Source organism: Colletes gigas, unplaced genomic scaffold (assembly GCF_013123115.1).
Source record: "Colletes gigas isolate AHSC1104 unplaced genomic scaffold, ASM1312311v1 Colletes_gigas_Sc00024, whole genome shotgun sequence".
NCBI lineage: Eukaryota > Metazoa > Arthropoda > Insecta > Hymenoptera > Colletidae > Colletes > Colletes gigas.
Window position 1 is genome coordinate 841,584 of NW_025106653.1, and position 24,877 is coordinate 866,460.

The 24,877-nt window shown below is 38.9% G+C and overlaps 1 protein-coding gene across 1 annotated transcript in view; it reads left to right on the top strand.

Annotated features, from left to right (window-relative positions):
- Positions 1-24,877, top strand: part of LOC122401356 — a 116,291-nt gene that overhangs the window by 83,308 nt on the left and 8,106 nt on the right. Inside the window, exons 5-15 of the mRNA XM_043403436.1 lie at positions 1,940-2,012; positions 3,591-3,631; positions 7,077-7,235; positions 8,749-9,822; positions 9,930-10,048; positions 10,137-10,297; positions 10,840-11,111; positions 14,802-15,042; positions 20,012-20,152; positions 23,734-23,928; positions 24,465-24,527. Of these exons, the coding sequence (XP_043259371.1) occupies positions 1,940-2,012; positions 3,591-3,631; positions 7,077-7,235; positions 8,749-9,822; positions 9,930-10,048; positions 10,137-10,297; positions 10,840-11,111; positions 14,802-15,042; positions 20,012-20,152; positions 23,734-23,928; positions 24,465-24,527 (2,539 nt within the window). The remainder of the gene's footprint in view (positions 1-1,939; positions 2,013-3,590; positions 3,632-7,076; positions 7,236-8,748; positions 9,823-9,929; positions 10,049-10,136; positions 10,298-10,839; positions 11,112-14,801; positions 15,043-20,011; positions 20,153-23,733; positions 23,929-24,464; positions 24,528-24,877) is intronic.

The window sequence follows — 24,877 nt, forward strand, 5'->3', positions numbered from 1 at the left end:
TGGAAGCAACTAACGATACGTAATGGATCTCTATCAATATTTCACGATACGATGGACAAATTATTATAATATCGGTATCGAGGGGAAGCCTTCATTTTCCATGTACATAAAGACTGTGTCCTGTCACCAGTATGCCGCCTCGAATATCGATTCGCGAGGTTTATTCGACCGCCAGAGCGAAAGTGAATATCCGAGCCTCGGCTCGTGTGCCTCTGTATTACAAAAACGAACCGCGGTAACAATATTTTCTCTCGTATCGGACCACTGTCACGCTTCATTCGTCGTTTCAACCGAGATTCCGACACGCCATGTACGCGCAATTTATTTCACAATCAAACCAGCTTGTCGCAGTCATTAAATTCCGCAGTGAAACGATGGACCGCGGAAAGGACGAGTTACAGTTTACTCGATATTACAATTACGGCGGCGCATAATCGATATTAATTAGAGAGCACAATGCGATCGATTTAAACTCGTCGCGTGAATCGAAACTGGCACGGTTTATCGTCGACGTCTCGTATCGACTAGCAACAATTACGTCCAAACAATCGCTCAAACTTTTTAGTTTAAATCGAACGACCAGCTATCGATGTGTTCGATGCTATGCTCGCTATAAGAGACACTTGCACGTGTTAACGATCTAGTACTGTGAACTATGTTACTGTGTGTGAAAAAGAATTTCTCTTCGTATTCATTCCATGAAGGTATGAAAAATTTTAATCGTAGCAGAAGTTTCTTTATCAAGTATGTCTTCGTAAAATAGTATTTGCATTCAGACGTTCTTCTGTGTGACCAGAAATTAATTCTGATGTGTACCATTTAGCTTGAAATATGATATACGTTTACTTCATATAATAGCATCTAAACAAAATATAAAATAATTTATATCTTCGAAGGTATCGTATATTAGTATAAATGGTCATCGTCGAGGATCTAATATCTGATTAAGTGATCTCTGCCTCGCCTTTCCACCGACGATTACCGCTATACTGCAAGGAGTAACAGAGTTGTAAAACAACTAAAGTCTGCGCTCGTTTAGTGTTTCAATGCCCGAGGTATTGTCTGCAAGGGAAATTGTCTGCGCCTGTTTAACTGATCTCAGTTCGTAAACTTTTCATTTGCAGAAGTCAGAAATTATTTCCACCAAGGTCGGAATAAAGATACTTCCTCTATCCTGAGATTAACTTTCAACTTACTTATTCCGTGCCATCCACAGTCTCCCTTTCTGCACTCTATTAAATAATCGAGACATTCTTTGCGCAAGCTCCTGATAAATGGAGAATTAACCTCTAGCCATAAATTACACTCATTGGAATTAAAGAATTGTGTTTTCAATTTTCTATACTTCCAATTAACGTAATTATCATGTTACGTATAATTACGTAATATTACAGTCAAATTACTTTAGATTACACGTATTCGTCACTCTTTCTTTACAGCGAACGTTTTACGATGTCTCTATGATACAATGAAACAAATAAAATAGTTAATTTTATAAAGTATAGAAAATGCTATATAAACAGTCACCAAATAATTATGAAATATTTAAAATTTATAAAAGTTATATAACAATTACCACAACTCGTAAAATATTCAATATTTTAATAAGAGTAATACAAAACAATTTATAGTAAGATTTAAAATATCACTGAATATTACTTTAAGAGAATTTAATCACAAATTACACAATTGTCATACTCTTTAAATTTATCAAAATTATATGACGATTGATTCTAAGCTACATAAGGACTATTAGATAAATTTGTTTAGTATGTTAGTAGTGCAATGTTAACTTACGAATCGTAACGAAACCTACTTCGTAATATCGATGGGATTTCTCTCTTTGCTTGTTCGTACGATATCAATTTTGATATTGAGAAGATAGGAGGACGGTGACCGTACGAAATCTGACCATTTGTCGTGCTTTGATTTGTTACAGAGGGCAACAAGTGCCCGACCCCAGGCTGCACGGGGCAGGGTCACGTGACCGGACTCTACTCTCACCACCGCAGGTAAGCAATTATCGGTAATTAACCTGTGCTCTGCACTTTGCCCTGGTCGATTAGACACCTACGCGCTGCGAGGGAAACACCGAGCGGAACTGTGTGTGAATAGAACTGACACCAGCAAACCGATTCGACGTATCGGCTCATGACTAAGTCGCACAGTTGTGGATATGGCCACTTTAACAACAAATGTGTGCATAGAGGAGCCTCTAGAATCTCGCGTAACGACAAACGAAACCTTTACTATGAAGCATTATTAGCAATATTAATGTATTAAGATGCCAATTGAACTGCTTCGTAACAAATATCGTAATAATAAATTAACGTTTCGATTCTTGATTTGGGCCCTCTTTAGTATACAAAATATAATTCTGTCTACGTAAAAATATGCAAGTAATTAAATTGGACGAGAAGAATATAGAATATATAATTTCGAATAATATACTTGGAATTTAAAAGTTTTAAATGCCCAGTGATAAAGTGTAAGCTTTGTCAAAATAATAAAACTAATCGGACTAAATTCTTCTTGTTTAAAGATGGGTAGAACAAAATTACATAAATAAAATGAAAAATGCGTACTTGAGATCATTATTGAAATTATATATATTTGTAATTAACATATACATTTTCCTTTTAAACTTGATTGTGTTTTGTTTTAAAACATTCAATAATTCTTATTTGTGATCATTATTACCTTAAGTTTGTAAATTAATGTTTGTTCTTCGATTTGTAATTTATGCATTTGACAAATAATCAAATCATTAAAGTAGAGGAATAATTTCTACACTCCTCACAAGTGACCTAATTGTATAAATAACATCAAATTTTCTTTTGGATGCAAATACACGTAATGCAATGGTAGATATTATTTCCAGCACAGTATTCAATTATGCTGACTTCATAGTCATATATCTACCGTTGCTAATAGTACTGTATAATTAATTGAATATTATATACCCGCGTCTCGAATATCCAACTAATTTTAGATAGTTCCAATTATACATAATATGGCTTTCAAAGCTAACCACAGGCTTCTTAATAATACGTTCAATATTGAAATAATCGTGGCGTAAATATGAAAATGAACTGTGGGGAATTTACAGAAAAAAAATTTGAGCGCCTTATTTTGTAAAATAAGTTGTATGGAATGAGTAAAAATTAATATTCCATAATTTCTCAAAGTGTTTATTGTGCTCATATTTTATTTTATTATTTTGTATTTCTTATATTATTTTCAAACGTATATTATTCATGAGTCTAATATGCAAAAAATGAAATTAATGAAAAGTGTAATAATTGACGTCGTTATTCCGAAGAGGACCCATAATAAAGGATCGAAACGTCAATAGATTATTTTATATTCGCAAAACTAGAAAAATCGTATTTTTCTGTCATCTAACTCAAACTTCGGATAATTTTAAAAATTATAGCCTAAAAGTATCGGACGCGTTCGACTTGTAATTAATTTTATATCAGCCTTTTATAACAGCCAGGTGTCAGAGTTCAAGCAACTCGAAATCTAAGTAATTCGCATGAAAATACCGTACAAGTAGATTTTATCATCTTTCATTACTGTGATTTCAGTCTCTCCGGTTGTCCAAGGAAGGATAAACTAACGCCAGAAAGTAAGTAATCGCCAACGAGCAATATCATTATTACTTCTTATCGTAGCTACATAGATGCATCTTCTTTTTGCGAGATTGCCTTTTTCACGCGACGGTGAAGGAAGTGGTGAGCGAGCGTGAACGGATGTATGCACTTGTTTCCTCACGGTAGAGCGTTTCTGTTGATCGGCAACGATCACCTAGCGATCGATGTATCTCGACCCGGAGAAATCACAGCTTGATGTCGTCCTCGTTTTCGCGCGCGCGATACATTAATTTCCGAAGAAGCGTACGAACTAGCTCGCTTCCGGTCGAAACACAGCCACGCGACACTACCGAACCGAAAATGAAAACAAGATTCTTCACGACGTGCTTCTAACGAGTCGACGGGAAGAAGAGTCAGCCCGTTTCTATGTGTGTCTATGTGTCTGTCTGTTACATTCTTTGTGCTTTTCGTTTTGCGGGGTAGAGAGCTTTATTTATTGCGTTCACTTCCGTTTTAATTTCTCGTTCTGTTTGTAGTTCATTATTGTAGAGAATTATCTCACCACACTTGAACTTGGTTATGTTGGCCTACGTACCTACGAACATCTGGAGAACTCGAGACACGGGCGGTGTGCGACCACCCGTTATATATACGAATATATGTATATAAATATGCGTATGCGCGCACGCCTGAATCGAAACGGAGGATTTGTGCGATTGAGTATAATTGAACGTCGATCACACACTCCTGTGACACGGTTCCCGGAGAAACGGCGCTCGTCGAACGCTTTAGAACACACACGATGAATCACCTCGTACATACATCCAAACGAAGAAAGATTGTTGATAACGATACACCCTCGAAGTCGTAGATAACTCAAACGCAACTCCAGTTCTCAGCAATTATTCCTCATTTTTCGTTTTTATTATAATCAAACGTTAATCCTCATTACACGAAACTGGACCATTCATCGAATATAAAATCATTCGTATATACACCGAGGGCTCGATTAAGAGTAAAAGTAATTTTAAGAAAATTATTTATTTTAAATGTACACGTTTCTTTTTTTCAATTCCACCATAGAATTTTACCCTGTCGGCGGATAATCGAAATCAAAGAAACTTTTATCGATGTCCCCCTGAGTATAAATTTTTTAAAGGATAAAATCACGGTGTACATTTCGAGAACACGTGGAGCGAAGAACTTGCACTTTGTATACGATGTCTGTTCACGAGAGACCAGCTGTCCCGACACAGAACACACGGCTAACCCAATCACAGTACACGAACTGCAAGTTGTTGTCTTATAATTTTTCACTGGATTGATTATGTCTTTACTTGAGTTTCTCTCTACCCGCTCGGTATACTTGATTGTTCTGTTATACACATTGATTTGTATTTCATCCCATGACGTTGTTGTACCCCGTCCGAAATTTCTCTGTTCTTCCCTCCTTTATGTTTCTGTTTCATTCTTTCCTCTCTATATACACAACATCTCTCTCGCTCGGTGTTCTTCGTCGGAACGGAACGTGTCAAGGAAGAGTCGATAATTATACTCAGTAATTATACTCAATGCATAACAAATAAGCTGAAAAGCTAATGGTTGCAATGGTCACGGACGTAACGATTTTTCATGTAATAATTTGTACAACTATCGTTGATGACGTTGGCTCGACGATTATTGTAAAATGTGGATTGTTATACAATTGTCGTACAACACTGCTGTGTTGAGTGTAGGAATGGGCACAATTGAATTATTTTATAGACGAAATATGTTAGAATATATATGCTGAGGCAAATTTTATTAGCGAATAATGAATAGAAATTTTAGATTCATTTGCCTGAATGTCAATTTAAAAAATGTAATGGAATCTACTTTACAGACGAATCTAAAATTTTTATTTGTTATTCGTGAATAAAATTTACCAAACTCATAACATATGTTAAATTCTGGATGGTAGATCTGGGTCAGAGATGACCCATAATGTACTCCAAAGAAAATTTTAAATATCGAATAGAAGATAAGCAAGAGTTTAACATTAGTCGTTGAATACAAATAAACATTTTAACTATGGAACAAATATTTCATAACGAACAGATAAAAATTTAAATACTAAGCATTTAAGTGAAATGTAAAATATATTTTCTTCCCGTCATCAAAACCAAGAAATATACAGGGTGTTCGGTCATTCCTTAGAAGAAATTTAATGGGAGATTCTAGAAGCGAAAATAAGACGAAAATCAAGAATATCAATTTGTTGATTCAGACCTCGTTAAAAAGTTATTAAAAAACCTAAATTAAAAAATTTCAAATCATTCACGGAAAAATTATTTTCGGTTGTGGGGGCCAATTACAATAATTTTTGGTCAATAGACGTACCCCCAAAATCCTACTCACTTTCAAGAAAAAAATTCGAGTAGGTGCTGAAATTTTTCAGCGAAATTAAAAAATTTCAAATTGTTCTAAAAAAATTATTTTTAGTTACACGGGTCAATTATAATAATTTTTGATCAATATATATATCCTCGAAATCCTACGCACTTTCGAGTAAAAAATTCTGTACCGAAAATATAATTTCTGGCCACAAATGCTTCCTCGAAATTTCTTGCAAATATTTAAAATATCATAACTTCTGAACGGATTGGAGGATTTTAATGTTTCAAAAGGCAAATGACGCGTATTTGAGTGAAGAATATGTAAAAATTCTAACAATATTGGAAAAATTGTTCCTTGACCTCGTAAAGTAAGAAAAACTCCATGAAAATGGTCCAATTTTCAAACAGCCATAACTCGTACAATAGTGAATATATTTCAATGAAACTTTTTTTTGAAGTAGGCCCTATGGATACCTACAAAAAAGTATTTGACAACTTTTCTATAGGGTATCAAACAAAATTATGAAAAATCAAAAACGAATTTTTAAGAAGAATCGACAGGTGCCTAAATTTTACGGCGAAAAATAATTTGTTCAAATCGTTCTGGAAAAATTATTTTCGGTTGCGGAGGTCAATTACAATCATTTTTGGCGAATACACATACTCCCGAAATCCTACGTACTTTCGGGAAAAAAATTCTTTACCGAAAATATACTATGTGGCCGGACATGTTTCTATAACTTTTTAAGGACGCCTCTATCAACAAATTAAAATTTTTCCCAGGAGTGGCCGAACACCCTGTATTTCTATCACAGGAAATAAAACTAGAATTAAAAATGCATAACTTTGATGCAGAAATATTTACTAAATCTAGCACAATTGGTGACAAAATATGTCTTTGCCCGTTCTTGCGTGCGACAATGGTTGCAATTAGACTTGTTACAAAATCCTCGCGTCCATGACCGTTATCGTCACGATCCTCGCGATCCGGTGTGCGTGAATGCGTGGGGGTGTGGTTCGACGAGTGCTGTTGCGTGGAAGCCGCGTGTAAAACCGTCTCGAATAGCGTTCTGTAACCACGCCACGTGTCTCTGGGTTCTCGCAGTTCTGGCGATGCATGAGACTATTTTGAAATGCCCGACGCCTGGTTGCAACGGCCGTGGCCATGTCAGCTCGAACCGGAACACGCACAGGAGCCTGTCCGGATGTCCCATTGCCGCGGCCAATAAGCAGGCCGCACGCGAGGCACGACACAAGGCTCAAGGTAAGGCGGCACAGCAGCCCTACGACGTGCCCGGAATTTCCCAGGCACGAAAATCCACGCGTGGAGAGTCCACCCCCGTGAAATCAGATCGGGGGCTTAAGCTTTCCAGCAGGCCGGGAAAAGTAATCCGCCGCGGGACGTGGATCGTTTCGTGGCAGTTCTCGCGTTCACGCGAGCCCCGATATATACTCCTGCCCCTTTTTTTTGCCTTTGGCTTTGACGGTGCCCATGAGTAATGCGGTTTATCGAGCAATCGGGTTCCAGCATCGCGCGAAATTAATTCGCCCGACTTTCTTTAGTTTCCAACACGCTGCCTGCGAGCCAAAGCGAGACGAGTTTTATTAGGTCAGTGCATTCGTAGGATTATGGTCGTAATTGAGCTAGCCATATTGTATGTAAGGTTCACGGAGAGAAAGAATTATTAGGGTTGAATAGTTCGAGGATAAAGTGGAGGACCCAGGGTCGAATCTTCGTCTAGTATTGACCCTTCTTCTTCCAAAAATTTTAGTAATTTTAAAATGTCATCATAAGACAAATTTTTAGTGGATAGTTTCAATTTTTAAGTTTGAATTACTACCAATAAAAAAAAATACGTATCTCTCATTTTTGACTGTTCTATTAACCTTTAAAGTTTCATAAAAGTCAAAGGTATTAAAAACATAATGACTGCAAAAACTAATTATTTGTAACCAAGAATTGTGAAGTTTATTTTACCAAAACAGTAATTTCGTAAGGAATAGCGTTAATAAATTTAAAAAATGAACGACCAAGTTCTGTATACTTCATGTGTGTTTATGAAACCATAATAAGCATTAGAAAAAAACCAGAGAACATTTAGAAAGTTCGACAAACGTAATTTCAACCCTTCGAACAAGAATTAAATTAAAAGAGCAGCTGATTTCTGCATAAGAGATTTCAATGCCTGGATTGCGCCAGATGCACGTAACCCATTCGAATTCACAACAACGATTAAAATCTTACGTTCAAAATTACACAATGAAAATTTAACGTAACACAAGTGATTTCCTTTGAAACATAAAGATGTAAAATATGTAATTATAAAAAAACGGCATTGCTCATAGGCATCTCAATTAGAACAGAACAAACTGTAGCGACGATACGCTCGAACAAATTATAAAATCAGAAATCAAAACTTATGTATTTTATTGTTTCCGTTCTATAATTATACCCATATCGAATCTTATTTTTGGTTTTCATGATGGACGGCTGCGTAAGCGTGCTCATTCGATTACTACATATAATCTTGCTTTTATAAGTTTTAGGTATATCATAACATTTAATAATTCACGCTTTGTATGATTCAATGAACGCCCTAGTCACATCCTCGATGCCTTTTTATTCGTAGAAGCATGCTTTTTGCGCATAATTTTCGTAGACGTTAGCGTATTTACTAATCAAACGACAAGCGTAACAAAGTACAACCGTCGATCTAATCGCTCCATGGTTCGAGCAGCGATATAAACGAGCGATAAATTTTGTGTTCTCGCGACAGTGTCCGGGATCCCGCCAGAGTACATAAGTACGAACCTGTTGCCGCCGTCGATGGATAGCAAGAGCTACTCCCAGTACGGTTCCACGGCGCAGGACACAAAGCCGGTGCTAAATAGCCTGACCTACGACTATTACACGACAACGAAAAGCGCGGGGATCAACGTAAAACCTCCCAAAACTCCGGAGGAGAGCCCTTCGTCCCGTAGCACTAAAGTAGTCCCTAAAACCGAAAACATGACACCGAGCGGCAGTTGCTGCAACACGTTGCCGACCAGAGGTCAGAATACGTCCGATTTGTTGGTGCCCAAGACAGAGGAGACCGCTTCCTGTCGCGTGAATTCGCCGCCACCGCCGCCACCGCCAACCGTACGATCCACCTACGACTCCTACATGAATCAAGACTCGAACTCCTCGTCGATGTCGTCGCTGGACGCAATGGGGTCCAGAGGATCCATCGGCGCGACGATACATCATCCGAGCCAGCACCCGACCCACCACGTTCTGCCCATGCAGCCCACGGTCGCTTATCCGATGCCCATGGTCGAGGACACCAGGATGAGCCATCAGATGTCCCAGAGATCGCCTTACGAGCCATCAGCCATGATGGCGGCGGCTGCAGCGGCCGCTGCGGCGGCCACCACCAGCGAGGATCTCTATCATCACAGAACGGCCGAGCACGCGAGGGCCTACATGCACCCTGGTGCGAGTAATATCGCGCGACCGGTCGTCTCCTACTCCAACGAGATCGCGAACGCGAGGGGCTACGAGAACGCCGTGGCCAGCGCCGCCAACCATCGACCGTACGATCCTGGCACCACGTCCGCCTACGACAGATACGACACGCAGAGCTGCGCGCCTATCCAGTCCCAACAGCAACAGCAGCAGCAGCAACAACAACAGCAGCAACAGCAACAGCAGCTGCACTCGAGGACGAACATGTACTATCTCGGACAGACTGGAATGACGCCCGAGGAACAGGAACGAGTGTACCATCAAGAAGCTGCAGCCGCGGCTCAGCAGCATCAGATGGCGATGGCCGCTGCCACGGCCGCCGGAATGATGAAAACCGAAGATGGTAAGAATTTTTTAACCGTTTCCTCGCGTGGGACGTTGAAGTACTCGTACCGCCGCTGATGTCAAAATTGGAGTAATTCGTAGCGATGGAAATGTTCACTGTTGCAGTGAAGTGCGTCACGGTGGCGCAGGTGCAGCAGATGCAGAAACCAGGGGGCCCGCCGACTTCGCCTGGGGGGTCGGTGATGGACCTGTCCACTTCCAGCGTCACGTCTACGAGTCCTCAGGTGAAGCTCTATTTCTCGGTATCTTTGATCATGAGCGTCAAAGCAGCGATCAATGAAGTCCTTTAAGAAATGATGGTATTCCTTACAGGCGCCCCCGTACGGTTCTAATAGTCTGAGCCCTCAATATGGCGGCGGTCAGACCGTAGGCGGCAGTCCACAAGCTGCTGCGAGTCCTCACTTGACGGCTAGTCCTCAGGTCCCGAGTCCACAGGGGCAGACCCTAGATCTCAGCGTGAACAGGCTTCACAGGTAATACGATATTCACATGTTCTGTGTTGACAAATATATTGAAGTTTCGAAGCGACAGATTTTGAAGAAAATTGTTCTACTGTTTGGAGAAATTATTTAGACTAGAGTACTTTGAATAAAATTTTATTTTCGTATCGATCGTTTAAAGATTTTGTTTAATTTTGAAAGTAAGAAAATGATTTCTTTTTTAAATTTATTCCATGTGATAGTTTTTGAAAATTACTCCATTGTTCCAGAAATTAGTTGAACGAAGGCTATGCTGAATACAATATTAATTTTTGAGGGGCTATATTTAGCTCACTTTCGAGTTATAATATACTATTTTTTTTTTTAAATATTTTCTAGGAAACGGAACAAATTTTATTGTATACTTGTAACAGACACAATGGTTACAATACCCTGTATGAATATAAATGAGGCTACAGCCATATATTTGTGAATGGACATTAGTCGAAGAACGCTCATTGTACTAGGAATTATAAATATTATGTGAAAAGGAAGGCAAGGTATTAAATCGTTCCATTACTTTCGTCTGATTACAGTGGAGCACCTAGTCCCCAATATCCAACCGGCCACGGAGAAGCCGTGGCGGTTCCGGTTGGACCAGGATTCCCTGCGCCGAGACCAATCGAGGAACAAACCGAGCCCGTGGATTTCTCAACGGCGAACGAGCCGGTCAATTTCAGCGGGGGTCCCGGAATCAGGCCTGTGCCAGGATTTCCACCACCCGGTGTGCACGTCGCGGCGTACAGTCGTGAAAGCACCCCCGACAGTGGAGGTTCCCACTACATGGACGCCTACCGTGATCCCACTGGTGAGCTATCACTGTTTATCGCTTAACTTACCAGACAGCGCGTCATCCATCTCCCAGGAACGCTTTATGACCCGCGACTCTCCTATCCTGAGCTTCCTATCGCGAACATTCATCTTTCGAAGGTCCGTCGTTGACACAGTTATCGCTTAAACCGCATCGACGCTGTTTCACAAAGCACATTGATCGTCTCAACAATAGTCGAATAAAGGAAATTTGAACGAAGGTGATTTTGTAGATGACATCACTTCCTTGCGAGTGCAAAAGGTGTTAAATAGTAGTAAGGGGACTACTAATCGTGTTATGCATCAGGTTTATCAGGTTTCGTAGATAAAGAGTCTAAAAACATTTGATCCCTATTCAGCCAGTAGTAGAATCATCACCTTCCACGACTACTATGGAACAGTAATAAACTAGAATTTCTTGTCTGCTGTACGTTTGTGCATTAATGTATACTTTAGTTTCTTCTCAAAGTAATTTCTATTTTTCTGAAAATACCAAGTGTTTCTATGGAATTTCCTATAACTTGGAGAAAGAAACGTCTGTTAGAAACTCCAGGTACTGAAGTCATTAGGGATTTTATTAAATCTTGCACAGAATATGCAGAATCATTTTGACCCAGTTGTAGCTGCATCGTGTTCTTTGTTCAAGGATGGGCGAGAGTTTACTTGAACAAGGCAGAAGACATAGAATACTTTAGAAGATACAAGGCTAGAGAATTCAATTTGCTTAAAGAATATTAAATACTGTAATATTTCAACACGGGCAAAATTGTCTTTTATATTTATCGGGAAAAATGTGTTAATAAGAACTTTGATCAGATACATTTCGTATATCGAAATGCTATTTTTTTAAAATAGATGCAAGTGGGTTAATGTTGTATACCCATTTCTGATTCTTGAAATAACTCGAACAAATCTTAATGAATTATTTAAAATGTTCTCTGCATACGATTCATTTTTAATCGATAGCAGACATACATAGATGGACCGTGGACTTCATCGAAAACATAGCGATAATATATTTATTTTCCCGTTGCATTTTAAACAATTTACGTTATATTTCTAGCTGTGCAGTGTGACTATTCCGCATGACAGTGCACGCCATAGTGATCGAAGCGTAACATGGTATTAAACGAAATTGCTACGTAATAGCTCAGTCAATATGACGACAGTATGATGCAAGCGAGTTCATATTTGAATTGACAAACATCTATTAATAAAATTAATTCATAAATTATGAACAATATTTTGCTATTTAAACATGATTTATACAAGGTCGCAAAAGTTTGTATTGCTAAAAATTATCGTCTTATTCGAAATTTTTTTTTAACACTGTAATATTATGTCACTAATATTTTAAGTAAGTGCATCATAGAAATGCGTTCAAAATTTGTCACGATATCTTTAATCGTGAGCTGGTAATAAAAAATCATAAGTTTCATTTATTTCTGCTAGAATATCCACTCCCGTCTAGTAAAGGTGCAATAATAAATAGGTTATTCTGTTCCTCAATATATTTAATAACTGAAAATAGGAAATGGAGCGTGTACGACAATTTCCAGGCCAATTAGTGGGTAAACGATTTGAAAATGTCAATGTTTTAAGGAACAGCGTTGAACTTTAATAAAAAATCAAAGAAGTTTTGTAGCGACGATAGAATGGCTGTGCTGAAGTAAGAGGAGGGACCTGTCAACCGAGAAGAGATTTACTAATTTTCATCAAATTTCATATGTTTAAAATATTACTTTAAATTATAGTGCACTCAAATCATTACACAGTCTCCATTGGACGAACACCGACATATTATTAATCACCTATTGCTCATAGGCAAATTATAAATTTTTATAGGAAAATAGCAAAAAAGAATTATAGTACAAAACTCGACACGAACACATGGAACGACCTAATATCTCATCAAATGTTGAGTATCCCGATCAATTGAATTTTTTTCTTCATTAAATATTTACGAAGTCTCGATAAAAACTTAACGAGTCGTGCAGTTCCCTGCCCCTCCAAATAGAGACGCTAAAGTGAATTATACCAACGAACGTCGTAGGAGGAGGGGATGACGAAAGCGTGTGTTCTTGACGTTCTAAATTTCTGGCAGCTGTGCTCGGGGTACACGCGAAGCGTGAGCATGTCGCTGCATCGGCGGCGTGTAACGGTGAACGATATGGGGGATGCAGGGCGGAGATCCAACGTACAAGGGATACGAAAAAGAACAAAGAGCTCGACGCCCTAGGGGGTAGGCAGGGAGAGGAGTGGAACGAGCGCGCGATACGCGGTTACAACCGTCGAATAAAAATTCGTCAGAACAGTACATGACTGCCATAATAGGCACCTATGGCCCGACTCTCATTTTCCTCCGGTCTCTCTGTGCCTTGGCATTCCAAACCTACAGCCCATTCTCTTCGTCCCTGTCGGCACCTCTCCCTGTCCATCTCTTTCCCTCTTCGCCCTCGTCCTCTTTTCCCTGCTCTCATTCTGTGGATGTGCACGGGCACCCTTCCTACCGGACCGACGTTCTCTCTCCCCCCCTCCCCCTACCACCCACGCCCCCTCCCTGTGGCGGTACACGACCATTGTTAATTATCAATATTTCGCGTACACGTAGCCGGCAAAAGTCCGGCGCGGCCAATATTGTGCGGACTCCGACGCTGGGGAGTAGTTATTGAAATTGAAACATTCGAGCACACAGCGGCTGATGTTCGTTCGTTCGGCGTCGTCGTGTTCGCGCGCGACGTCGCGCGACCCTTCGTCCGTCGGCTATTTGCACTGCAGACGAAATGAATTCTTGCGGGTAAATAAATGCGTAGATTTTACAACGGTTAATCAAGCGACGCGTCGCCTACCTACCGTGCCTTTGCGACGAGCCTCTGTCCGACTTCTTGTTTTTTCGGCGCATCTTTGTTTACTTCGTTATTGTGCCCCGTACGCGGGCAGACGCCATTCTCATCAAATCGACAGAGGCTGGTAGTACGCGCGTCCGTGTTCGTATCGTTTCTGTTCGAGTTTTTGTCGCTTTATTATACGTTGCTGTTCGTGTCCTCCATTTGAAAAAAATAGAGGCACATTTTGCCGAGGAAGTTGGATTTCTAATTTAAAAAATGGTAAATGTCGAAGTTCACTTGAAACTATTTTAAATTTATATTTAACGTCGTACGCTTAATTTTTGTTACTGAATTTTAGTTTGCCTTTGTCTAGAATTTGTAAATATTACTAATCTGCTTTCCGGAATGATAATGGAAAATGCATTTTTGTATCACTTAACGTTTTACTTCTTCAGCGTCTCTTCATCTCTATTTAAAAAATTGCACAGTAATTAAGTCGTTCGAGATATTATCTACTTCCTTGAAGATCTTTGAAAGAAGAGTACAAGTTATCGTGTCTCAGACAATCGAACATTAATTCGCAAAGATAATAAATAACAAGATTTACCGTAACAACGTTTACCGTATTCTTAGTTGTTTACAGTAAAATTTCATAACGCAAACGTCCGCTGCAAATAACTAGCGAAGAAAGTGTAATCATAGAATCCGTCAAAAGTTCAGACAGGGTTTCGATGTCTAATTTAACGATCTCTTCGTTTCTATGACAATACTGAAATAGCTACGCTATGGATATGGATGACTAATTGTTTTCGTAGAGTATTTGTGTACGGAATTAAGTTATAAATGAATTTTGTTCCTAGGATATGGACCAATGAGCCCGCATCCAGGCTACGGAATGACAGGCGTTCAGCCGGAATATCCAGGGAACACTTACACCCCTTACCCCACCGCTGGTTACAATTGCGGTGGAACTTATCCCGGAGGCCCTGTGACTTCCGGTTACCAAATCCCAGCTGGATACACGCCGACACCTTGCTACAGTATGCCGCCCCCGCAGCACACGGTCGGGCCTCTCGATAAACCCACGGGTAAAGACGATAGGTAAGAAACTCGACTATTTGTTTAAAATAATACCACGATTATTGAGAAAATTCCGGTTCATCGGGAACTTCACGTTCTGAACCGTGTATAGAAAACAGGAGGATGCTATTTCATACTTAAATGTAACCCTTACTTTCACAAAATTGATATATTGCTTGCTTGTAACTTAATTGGTTAAAGATACATCAGGAACAAACATAAGTAATGTCGTTTTGTTGCTTGCATTGTATTTTTCATATATTTCAAGTTTCGTAGCTTATTTCGAATATGATTTTGACTTCAGTATTTATAAGTTTCACGTTAAGATTAGGATTGAGTGGTTTCGGAAAACTATTGGCTATGCATTTTTTTAAATTTGTAGAACGTGTTTCTACTTTTAGAAAACATTGAGACCTGTTAAACTCAACGAAGTTTTGAAATTGATTTTTATTAGTGTACTTAATCTCTACTTTCTAAATTCTTTAAATTGTTTATTGATCATGTAGCTGGTCTCTTCAGACACAGATTCTATTTTAAGCAGATCTAGTGTCCTTAAATGGTCAGCTAATTTCGATCCAACTTACTCTAAAGTCCTAAATCATCACATGCAAAACCTAAAATGCACTTATTAACCTCACTTGAAACTTCTTTGAAAACTCATAAACATTTATTTCTCAAGTTACTCTAATTATCGTAACTTGGAAGTAACCATTCATACAAGACACAAGATCGATTAAAATTCTCAATTATTTCAAGTGAAACGATTCGTCCCTGAAGAGGTCATCTGAAGCAAAACATACGATATCGATACCAGTAATTATCAAAAGAAATCTAAACAATTTCTAGAAAAACGACATTACTTCCTTTACGTTTCGTTATAGTGTATGTAGAGTATAAGTAAAAAGTAAATCGAACTACAATGAAACGCAACGGGCGTTCTGGTTGGCCCGTGGCGTTTTAACGAGCTGGACAAACGTCCACGGATACGATCGCGCATGCGAGGATCGCAGATTTGGTACTTGCCTTGCGGAAAGGATCGCGCGAATCTCTCTCGCGATAGGTTCGCGGCTGAAAAGGCACGGAGGCAACGACGGCTAACGTCAGCGTAGAGGGAGGCGCAGGTCGCGCATACCTACCTCCATTTTGTTAATTAAAGTAATTACTCTTCGTACCGAAAGTGCCAACCTTATTCTAATTGACGTAAAGCTCGGGCGGTATGGTGGAGAAGGCGCGGTTCGGCGCATAAGGAGAGGAGGTGGAACGAGGGTGTGGGAGGCGGTGAGCTGCCAAGGGTGGATAAGGTCGAAAGGGGAGGTGGGGTATAATCAGTTGCCACCGCACTGGATTATGGGGCGAGACCCGCGTCGTCCCATCGAGGTTAGACCCTTGAAATGCACCTCGGATACCTCGGGCAACACTGGTTTCGTTTCTTTTCTAATCTCCGACCAGCCTGGAATTTAACGTCCTTTGTTGCGTCGGTGTTCCGGGAAGTCTCGTAGAAAACAGATTTAATTAATGCAGAGTACGCGAAAGTGTCGTTCCCAGGCTTTAAATTTACACGGTACCTACTCGTCAAAATGTACAACATTGTGCAGAGAGCCCTCGAGCTTCACGGATTCGTAGATACGCCATTGTGGTTCTTACTTATGCTCTTGTATATGTTTTGGGTTACATATTCCTGTACAAAATGGAATTTCTTCGATTTGTCGTCTCATGGAAAAGTCCTTGGGGGTCTGTTTACTTTTTATTTATTTTAAACGAAGACTATATACTGAATATATTGTAGGAAGGAAGAAGGATCTGTCCTAGTGGAAACTAGTTGTACTGAGTCAGACGTCTTAGAGAACTTAATTATCGCGTAAATTCGTTCTAAAATGACGAGCATGACTCATAAGAAAGGGGGAAGACACTTACCACAACCTTAGGTAGGCGTAGAAGAAAATTTTTCATGTGAAAATGTGTGGATAATTTAAACATTTTATTCCATTGTTACATTGAATATAAAAGTTTAACGTACTGTTATAGTATATTTTTCTTGTATCACTAACACTTATAATGGGCGTAGATAATTCCTGTCTTTTAGAAAGGGGAGCATCTAGAAAATAGTAGTATCACATTTTCAACATTAGACTAATTTTTCTCTGCTTTCTACACTCTATAATTATAACCTACACTTCTTTCTTCCTATAATAATAATACATTTTCTTTCAACTTGTTGACCAAGAGCATCGTATAACTTTATTACTTCATCTGTACATATTCTAGTTTTCAAAAACATCATGACATTTGAATTAATACATACTGCGTAATATTTGCATTTGTCGTGGAACAAGATCCTATCTAATCTAAAACGGTAAAAAATGACTAATATTTTACATCCCCTAATCAATACTTGTTAGGAATAATTTCAGTAGGAAAGATCCATACAATGTCATTTATGGGTTAATATGAAGTTTCATTTTTATCAGCAGTCCTTATTACCTTCGTTCATCCTTCGATCAAATTCTTTTCTCGAAAATCCGTACCCTTGAAGGAGCTACTCGAAATAATTAAATAGAAAAATCTTTGTCGCCACAAACGTTTCGACAGTGTTCACCGACAAACTCTGATGAAACGTGGTGGACGAAGGACGAGGGATCCAACAGCGTGACTTATCGTTCGTTCGAAGGCAGAGGAAAGTGGTTAGACGGAGGTTGGAAAAATACGAAGGCAGAGCATTCGTTGGGAGGTGGGGTGTATACCGGTGAATTGCACTCAAGTCCGCATCCGTCGGCTCGGTTGGCCGGCAATATCGTGGCCACTCAAGGGTCATCGAGGTTTTCGAGGCTTCTCATAGCCCGCGGTAGTTCGTTCATCTACGAGACTACGAGGAGACGAGAAAAAAGCAGAAGCAAACTGCTCTCGGACTCTGATCCGCGTATATTCCTTCCTCCTCCTCCTGCGCCCACTTCCCGCTCTTTCTCCACCGGGCGAACTTTTCAGATTTTTTCTCTCTCTCGTGTGTCGCTATCACGCCCGCTATCATACACGGGCTCCCTCCCTCTCGCCGTGAGAAGGAAAAGTTGCAAAGCGCAATAAAACTTTCCGTCGTTATCCCGCTCTCTAACGATGAAACGCGCCGATTGCGTTGCGGCCTCGTTCGTACGCTGGATGCTCGATGGGTGACGTGCTTTCGAGACCTGAAAAGATCTATTTCAAGATGAAATACGAACCCCTGTTGGAATTTTCACCACGCCTTCGAAATTTACGAAGAACGCCATTTTGCTTTCAATAATTTTGTCCTTAGATGAGATGTAAACATGAGTACAAATGTGTAACAAAAGAGGGGAATAAAAATAACTAGATCGCGAAAGATTTAACAAGTAAATTCCAGTTCATATAATAATAGAATTTAATAATAATACGCTTCGAGTGTTTGTTGTCACAAAATACTCGATTAATTCATCTATCGTTCAATGACCCATAATATCATTCTTTTAATGTTACCGCAATATGATGTATCGTAAACAAGTTTAATTTATCCGACTTTCGAAGAATATTTTAAATTGAAAAATTTGATCGTTAAAAATAAATATGCAATCTTCGACTGATCGATCTTATCGACTCCAAGTTAATTAGCCTTGTGTGACAAACAGTTTCCATACATGCACGAGGGGTCTAGAATTTACACAGATTGCTATTATTTTAAATATATCAGAAATAGAAAAATAAAATCAATAAGACTCAGAGTAGAGTACATAAGAGTAATACGTAATCATCTTATGGGAAGGTTGAATTCACCTAATTGTGAAACATGGGGAACCCAAGCCATGATTAAACATATGTACTCACTGATTGAATACAGGTGGTACGGGGAACATAGGTCTACTCCCAGAGGGTTACTGAATTCCTTCAAAATATTAATCTACTGAATAAGCTCGAGATCTAGGACTACATAGTCACCATTCGCCATTAATAACACATGAAACTGTAAACATATATAACGAAAATCCAATTAATATGAAATATACAGAGCATGGAAATAAATGTTACTTTAAGTATTTAAAAGAATATAATTCGAGAAAGTAATTACTTTAAATAATTGCATGAGATTGAAACTTGATCGGATAAAAATTTAACTATTCGATCGAATAAATCTCACGAACAATACATTTATTGATCATCTTGACAAAATTAGAATGTCCTGAATTTTATAATTTGATACTTTCGTGCAAGTTTCAAACCGTTTTGACATCCGACAAAAATACTCTTTTTCGTACAATAAATAATAAGTTTGCTACGACGAGCAATATTATCGTGCATCATTTTGAATCTGTTACTTGAACACATCACCTTGCCCTCAACGTGACGCTATTAATCTTTTTAACAGTTTCCAATTACTCGACAGGTTTATTAGAACATAGTTTGAACAGATTGTGTCCAATGATTAATAGTATCACGCTTGAAGCAGAATCTCTTACATAAGCCTTACCAATAATATCACCCTTCCTACAAAAACTATTAATATTACCAAATCAAGAATCGATTACGAGGGCATACAAATCTCTTACCAATTATTCTCCTACAAAAACATCATAAACAATATTATTAACAGTAATTTTGGAAGCAAGCGTATTCTCAACAAGGTTTAAAGTCAACCTCAACAAATTTTAAAAACTTCAACGCGAAGACAAAACTAAACCTTTGTTGTCATAACGTTAAGAATATACCTTTGCTCTTAATTAGTTTTAAGTGATTTTATCTATTGTATTTTAACCTAGTCCACGATAGGACTTGAAGTACCTTTTGGAACAGATCTTTTCGGATCTCAAAAGTAACTGGAGGGTTGCTTGAAATAACGAAATTTTTCTTACGAATTGTTTATCGTCATCCACTGTACGACGTCTGGCAGCGATCGCGCGGTAGTCGAGCATGAAACGGTTAGAAGCAGGCATAAGAGAGACGAGCAATCGCGTTGAGAGTGTTTTATTGTTGATGTTGTTCGGTGCAGTATGAATATGAGGCGGCACTCGTTGAATTTTGCACCTCGTCCCGCTCCTCGTGGTCGCGATGGCAAGGAGCTGATACAGTGCCCCACGTCGTCCTGTGATGGCATGGGTCATGTCTCGGGGAACTACGCTACCCACAGAAGGCAAGGCAGCATTGGCATTGACACTGACATTAACATTGACGACGACATACGATTATGTATATTTATATATTGGTATAGCGATGCAGCACGCACTCACGCACGCTGGACTCACAGGAACACACGCAAACACGTACATTCCAGAGACCTTAGTATCCTATTGTCACGGTCCAAAGCAGATTTGCTTACTAGTAAGACTATTCGATAATAAAATAGAATATTTTATATACTACGAGATTCGCAAATATATAATTTTGAAATGCTACTGGTAACTGTTTCAAAATAGCTAAGTCAATCGTATCATTTTTATTTATTTTTAAATGAATTTGTATTGTTAGTTATATGGTGAAAATGTAGTGTTTTATTTAAGTAGTTTAAAGTATTTTTAATTAAACACAAATAACTATCCTTCGTTGGAGAATATATTTTATAGCGATTTGTGAATGTGTAAACCTTTCTATTTTAGTCAACTTTTAATGCATTTTTCACTGATATTTAAGTGACTTCTATGGGTCAAACCAGTTTTCAATTTCATTTTTGACTCTTTTAAACCTGGAATCTTAACGCAATTTCAAGGTTGGGATTTATTATCTGGTAGCTTTTCTTGTAACACTTTTGGACAAATTATAGATGTACAATGTAAAATATATTGGGAAAGATTATTGCATAATTATATAAATATATATGTATATATAACATACATGTACAAATATGCATTATACATTATACGATTCTTAATTTTAGTTAAATCACATTTTTGAAACTCTTTCGACAACGCATTTAAATCTGTGCTATTTTACCATCAATCGAATAGTCATGCTAGTTAACATTCTGGCGATGGACGTTAGGTTCATGAAGACCCATTCCTTCTAGGGGCCATAGACATAACGATTGATCGTGTGAAGAATTGTACAACTACAATAACAATAACAATTCATTCTTGTCTAATAGAAATCATGAGTTATTAATACATTGAATATCATAATGGTAGTTTATGACCAACGCTTCAATCTAATATTTCTTTAATGTATTTGCAATAAATGATCTGTAATATTTGTATACTTTTAAATAACATCACTGGCATTAGTATAGCTGTAAAATAATAATACTATTAATCTCTCGAATATTTCTATTTGACGTGGCTATCAATGTGTTAATAATCTTATTACAAACCAAGTAGCATTAAAATTGTCTATTCTTTCTTTTCGAGTCGATATTAAAAGTTCTCAGTACAATTTCAATTTTAAAGCAAATGCATTAAATCGTAATTGTTTCATTTCATGACCACGTCTATTATTTTTTAATAAATAACACTTGGATGCTATTATTACACTTTGGAGTATTGTAACGTCGATTCATCGTATGATTAATCGTAATGTCTGTAGCCCTTGTTAGGTTTATTCCATCTTAGAATCTGACCAAATATTTGCATTGTAGTTTGAGCAACAGCACTCCCTTCCATCCCACGCTCTTGACAGAATACATTCTGTTGGCAATTTATCACAGAAAGAATTAGGAATCAGTGTTGCAGAATTTGAAAATCGGAGTTTAATTGAATAGAATAGGCCAAGAGCTACAAAGTACAAAACTATTTTCATAAAAATATAATAGAAAATGTGTTGAATATTTAAAACGTATGTATAATGCTTGTGCAAATATATATTTTCTTCATCTTCTATCATGATTAATAAGATTAATAAGAGGAAACTTACCTTAATTTTTATAGATTATTTTCATTTTTAAACTCAATAATTGATTCTTTTTCGTATAGAATTTCGAAACAATAAAGATATATTTGTATTTACTACGACGATTAAAAAAAAATCATTCTAAAAGAAAAACAAAAGTGATATTACTTCATTATAACAAAATCAGCATTATTTGAATCAAGTAATTTATTACACAAGTTTAGCGACCAATTTTTGTGTCCAATAGATAAACAAATAATCGTAATTATAAGAACCTAAGATAACGTACGATCGATAGGATGATGATGATTTCAAATTGATTTTCTAAAACATACAACACACAACATAACAAAACACCGTACATGTCCGAGTAATGTCACGAAATTGCGAGACATAGATGGGTTTTTGCATCGATGCATATTGGTGGTCCGTGGCGTAGTGGCTTCTTAAGTGTTATGTGACACTGATCGTTTGTCTAGAATACCCGTTCACCTCCATTTCCTAGCTAACCAAGTCTTGTACAACCTACTCGATATTGTTGCATATCTATATTTTAATTATACGTGTGAATACCCATTTGACATGATTAGCTAATTACGTTAAGCGTACGATGTAACGTTTAAGTTTGATTATTTTTTTTCTTTATCTATCACGGTCTGTCTATATTTTCGTCACTTTTTCCATTTGTGTACTATTTTACATTCCGTATCCCTTTTATTGCGTTACCGTACGATATATTATTCCAAAGTGTGTAGATGAGTTTCGTGTTGAATGAAGTATTTGCTCCCCGTTTCGACCCGACCCCTACGAAAAGGGATGGCAAAATCATTGAGACTAAGATCGCGGCGAAGAGCAGTTGTCGCGTCTACGACGCTTCCACCAGTCTGTCTTTAATCGTATAACGTTGATGTTCGTTTTCATATACGCATATAAATATATATATATATATATATATATACGAACACCGAACCCGCCCGTTTAAGAAACGCTTCGCCAGCCTCGAGTGGGCAGCTTCGTAGCGAACTGTTGTCAATGACCATGTCAGAGCAGAGCCAGATGTGAAAACGACGAAAGTAAAACGCGTGATCGTTTGACTAGAGAACGGAGATAAAACGACAATTGGCAATTGACGAGTTTCACTGGGGTCAGGTGTGAGTGTGCTCCCTGCTCTCCCCTTCAGTGTTCCTAGAGTAAGGCTGACCTTGTATTGACATGAACCTGAAAACGCGATCGATCGTATACGAGCGACACCTCATGAGTGATCCAACTGGAACACGGCGTTGCCATTTGCATGCTTAACACACATAATTATACATCGTTGATTGCCCGTTTCGACTGTGCGACCATCCACCAAATATCCGTGAAATCGATATCGTTCACGTTTTCGAGAGAGAACGAGCGTACTTATAAGCTTACCTTGTCAATTGTCTTCGTTCGAACTGGACGCAAGGCAAGTCGTCCAAGAATCCAGCCGCGCAAGATGGCTGCCTCTTTAAAGTGACTTTAACGCGCACGCAGCCTCGATAGACGATCTCGGTGAGCTGAATCGTCCCGTCGTGTCGAGAAACGAAAAAATGCCGCAATAATGAGATACTGTTTATTTCACGAGGCTTCGATCGCCCATCGAGATCTTCTTTCATACATGGAACGTAAGTACTCGAGACTTCTTGGCAACGTCGCGTATATTGCATGCGATGTGTTGCTGAAGCCATCGTTGGATGTTTTTGAGGTGTGCGTTCGTGGTTCCGACCATGGGGATTGTCGCGCTACCGGGTGACATTTATCGCTCGAATCTCTCGATTCGTCTTGAAATTTAGTCTACGAGGCGGTGGCGCGTAATCGTCATGGTACGTTTCGAGCGAGTTTGAACAACGGGAGCTTTTGTTTTATTTGCAGCCTTTCCGGTTGCCCGCGGGCCGATCGTTCCCAGATCCAGGCGCACTCCCAGGAGCTGAAATGCCCTACGCCAGGGTGCGATGGTTCCGGCCACGTCACCGGGAACTACTCGTCTCACAGAAGTTTGTCCGGCTGTCCGCGAGCCAACAAACCGAAGAGCAAGCCGCGAGATGGACAGGACTCCGAGCCATTAAGGTCTGTCGCTGTTGACGTTGCTATAATTCGCGGTAGAATCCGCTTGAATTTATCTTCGATCTCTTGTTAGAACGATCTTTAAACCCCGCCGTTCGAGACTGTTCCTCGCGAAATCGTTGAAAACAATTACAACACGAAACTTATCTGAAATCGGTGCAATTGACTCCCGGCGGATCTTATCGCTGGATGAGATAGAGTAGAATTACTCGAGGGAGGATTCCAGCCTCTTGCAAACTCTGCAACTTGTTGTATTCCACGTAATCGCGATCTCAATTTGCGCTTTCACCGCGTTCGCACGTTGCACGCAGCTACGCGGTTATCTTCCTGACCACATTGCACGTACCAAGATCCACCAGGAGACCGAAAAGGGAAGATCCCGACCCTTTTGGAACCGTATCCCTTAACCCCATCCATTTCCTAAATGCAAAGACGAAGACGCTGACTAATAACTAGCGGTTTCCGCTCATTTCATGCTCACTCTGTGTGGATGGATTGTATGGTGTTGGTAATGGCGGTGTTGGATTTTCGGACGACAGATGTCCAATCCCGGGTTGCGACGGCTCTGGCCATGCCACTGGCAAATTCTTGTCGCACCGCAGGTAAGACTTTCGTCGATTTATCGTCGGAACTAACTAAAAATTCTTTTCCCGCTTCTTTTAGGACACTACACTGTTGGTATAGCAATATTATTACCACGTTGATTGTCCCTATGAAACTGTTCATACTGAATACGAGTAGACAACAATGATATTTTATTGCAATAAATGTTACAACTATAGAATATTTTTTGGGTGCTATTAACATTGCACATATTTTTATCGAAATCTATCATGTTGATGATTTCATTAAAATGCAGTTTCTCTTTTAATTAGAATATAGTTGCACACCATTAGATCAATGAAGTTCAATATAAATTTTTAACAAATAATATTTATGGCTCCTGTAACTT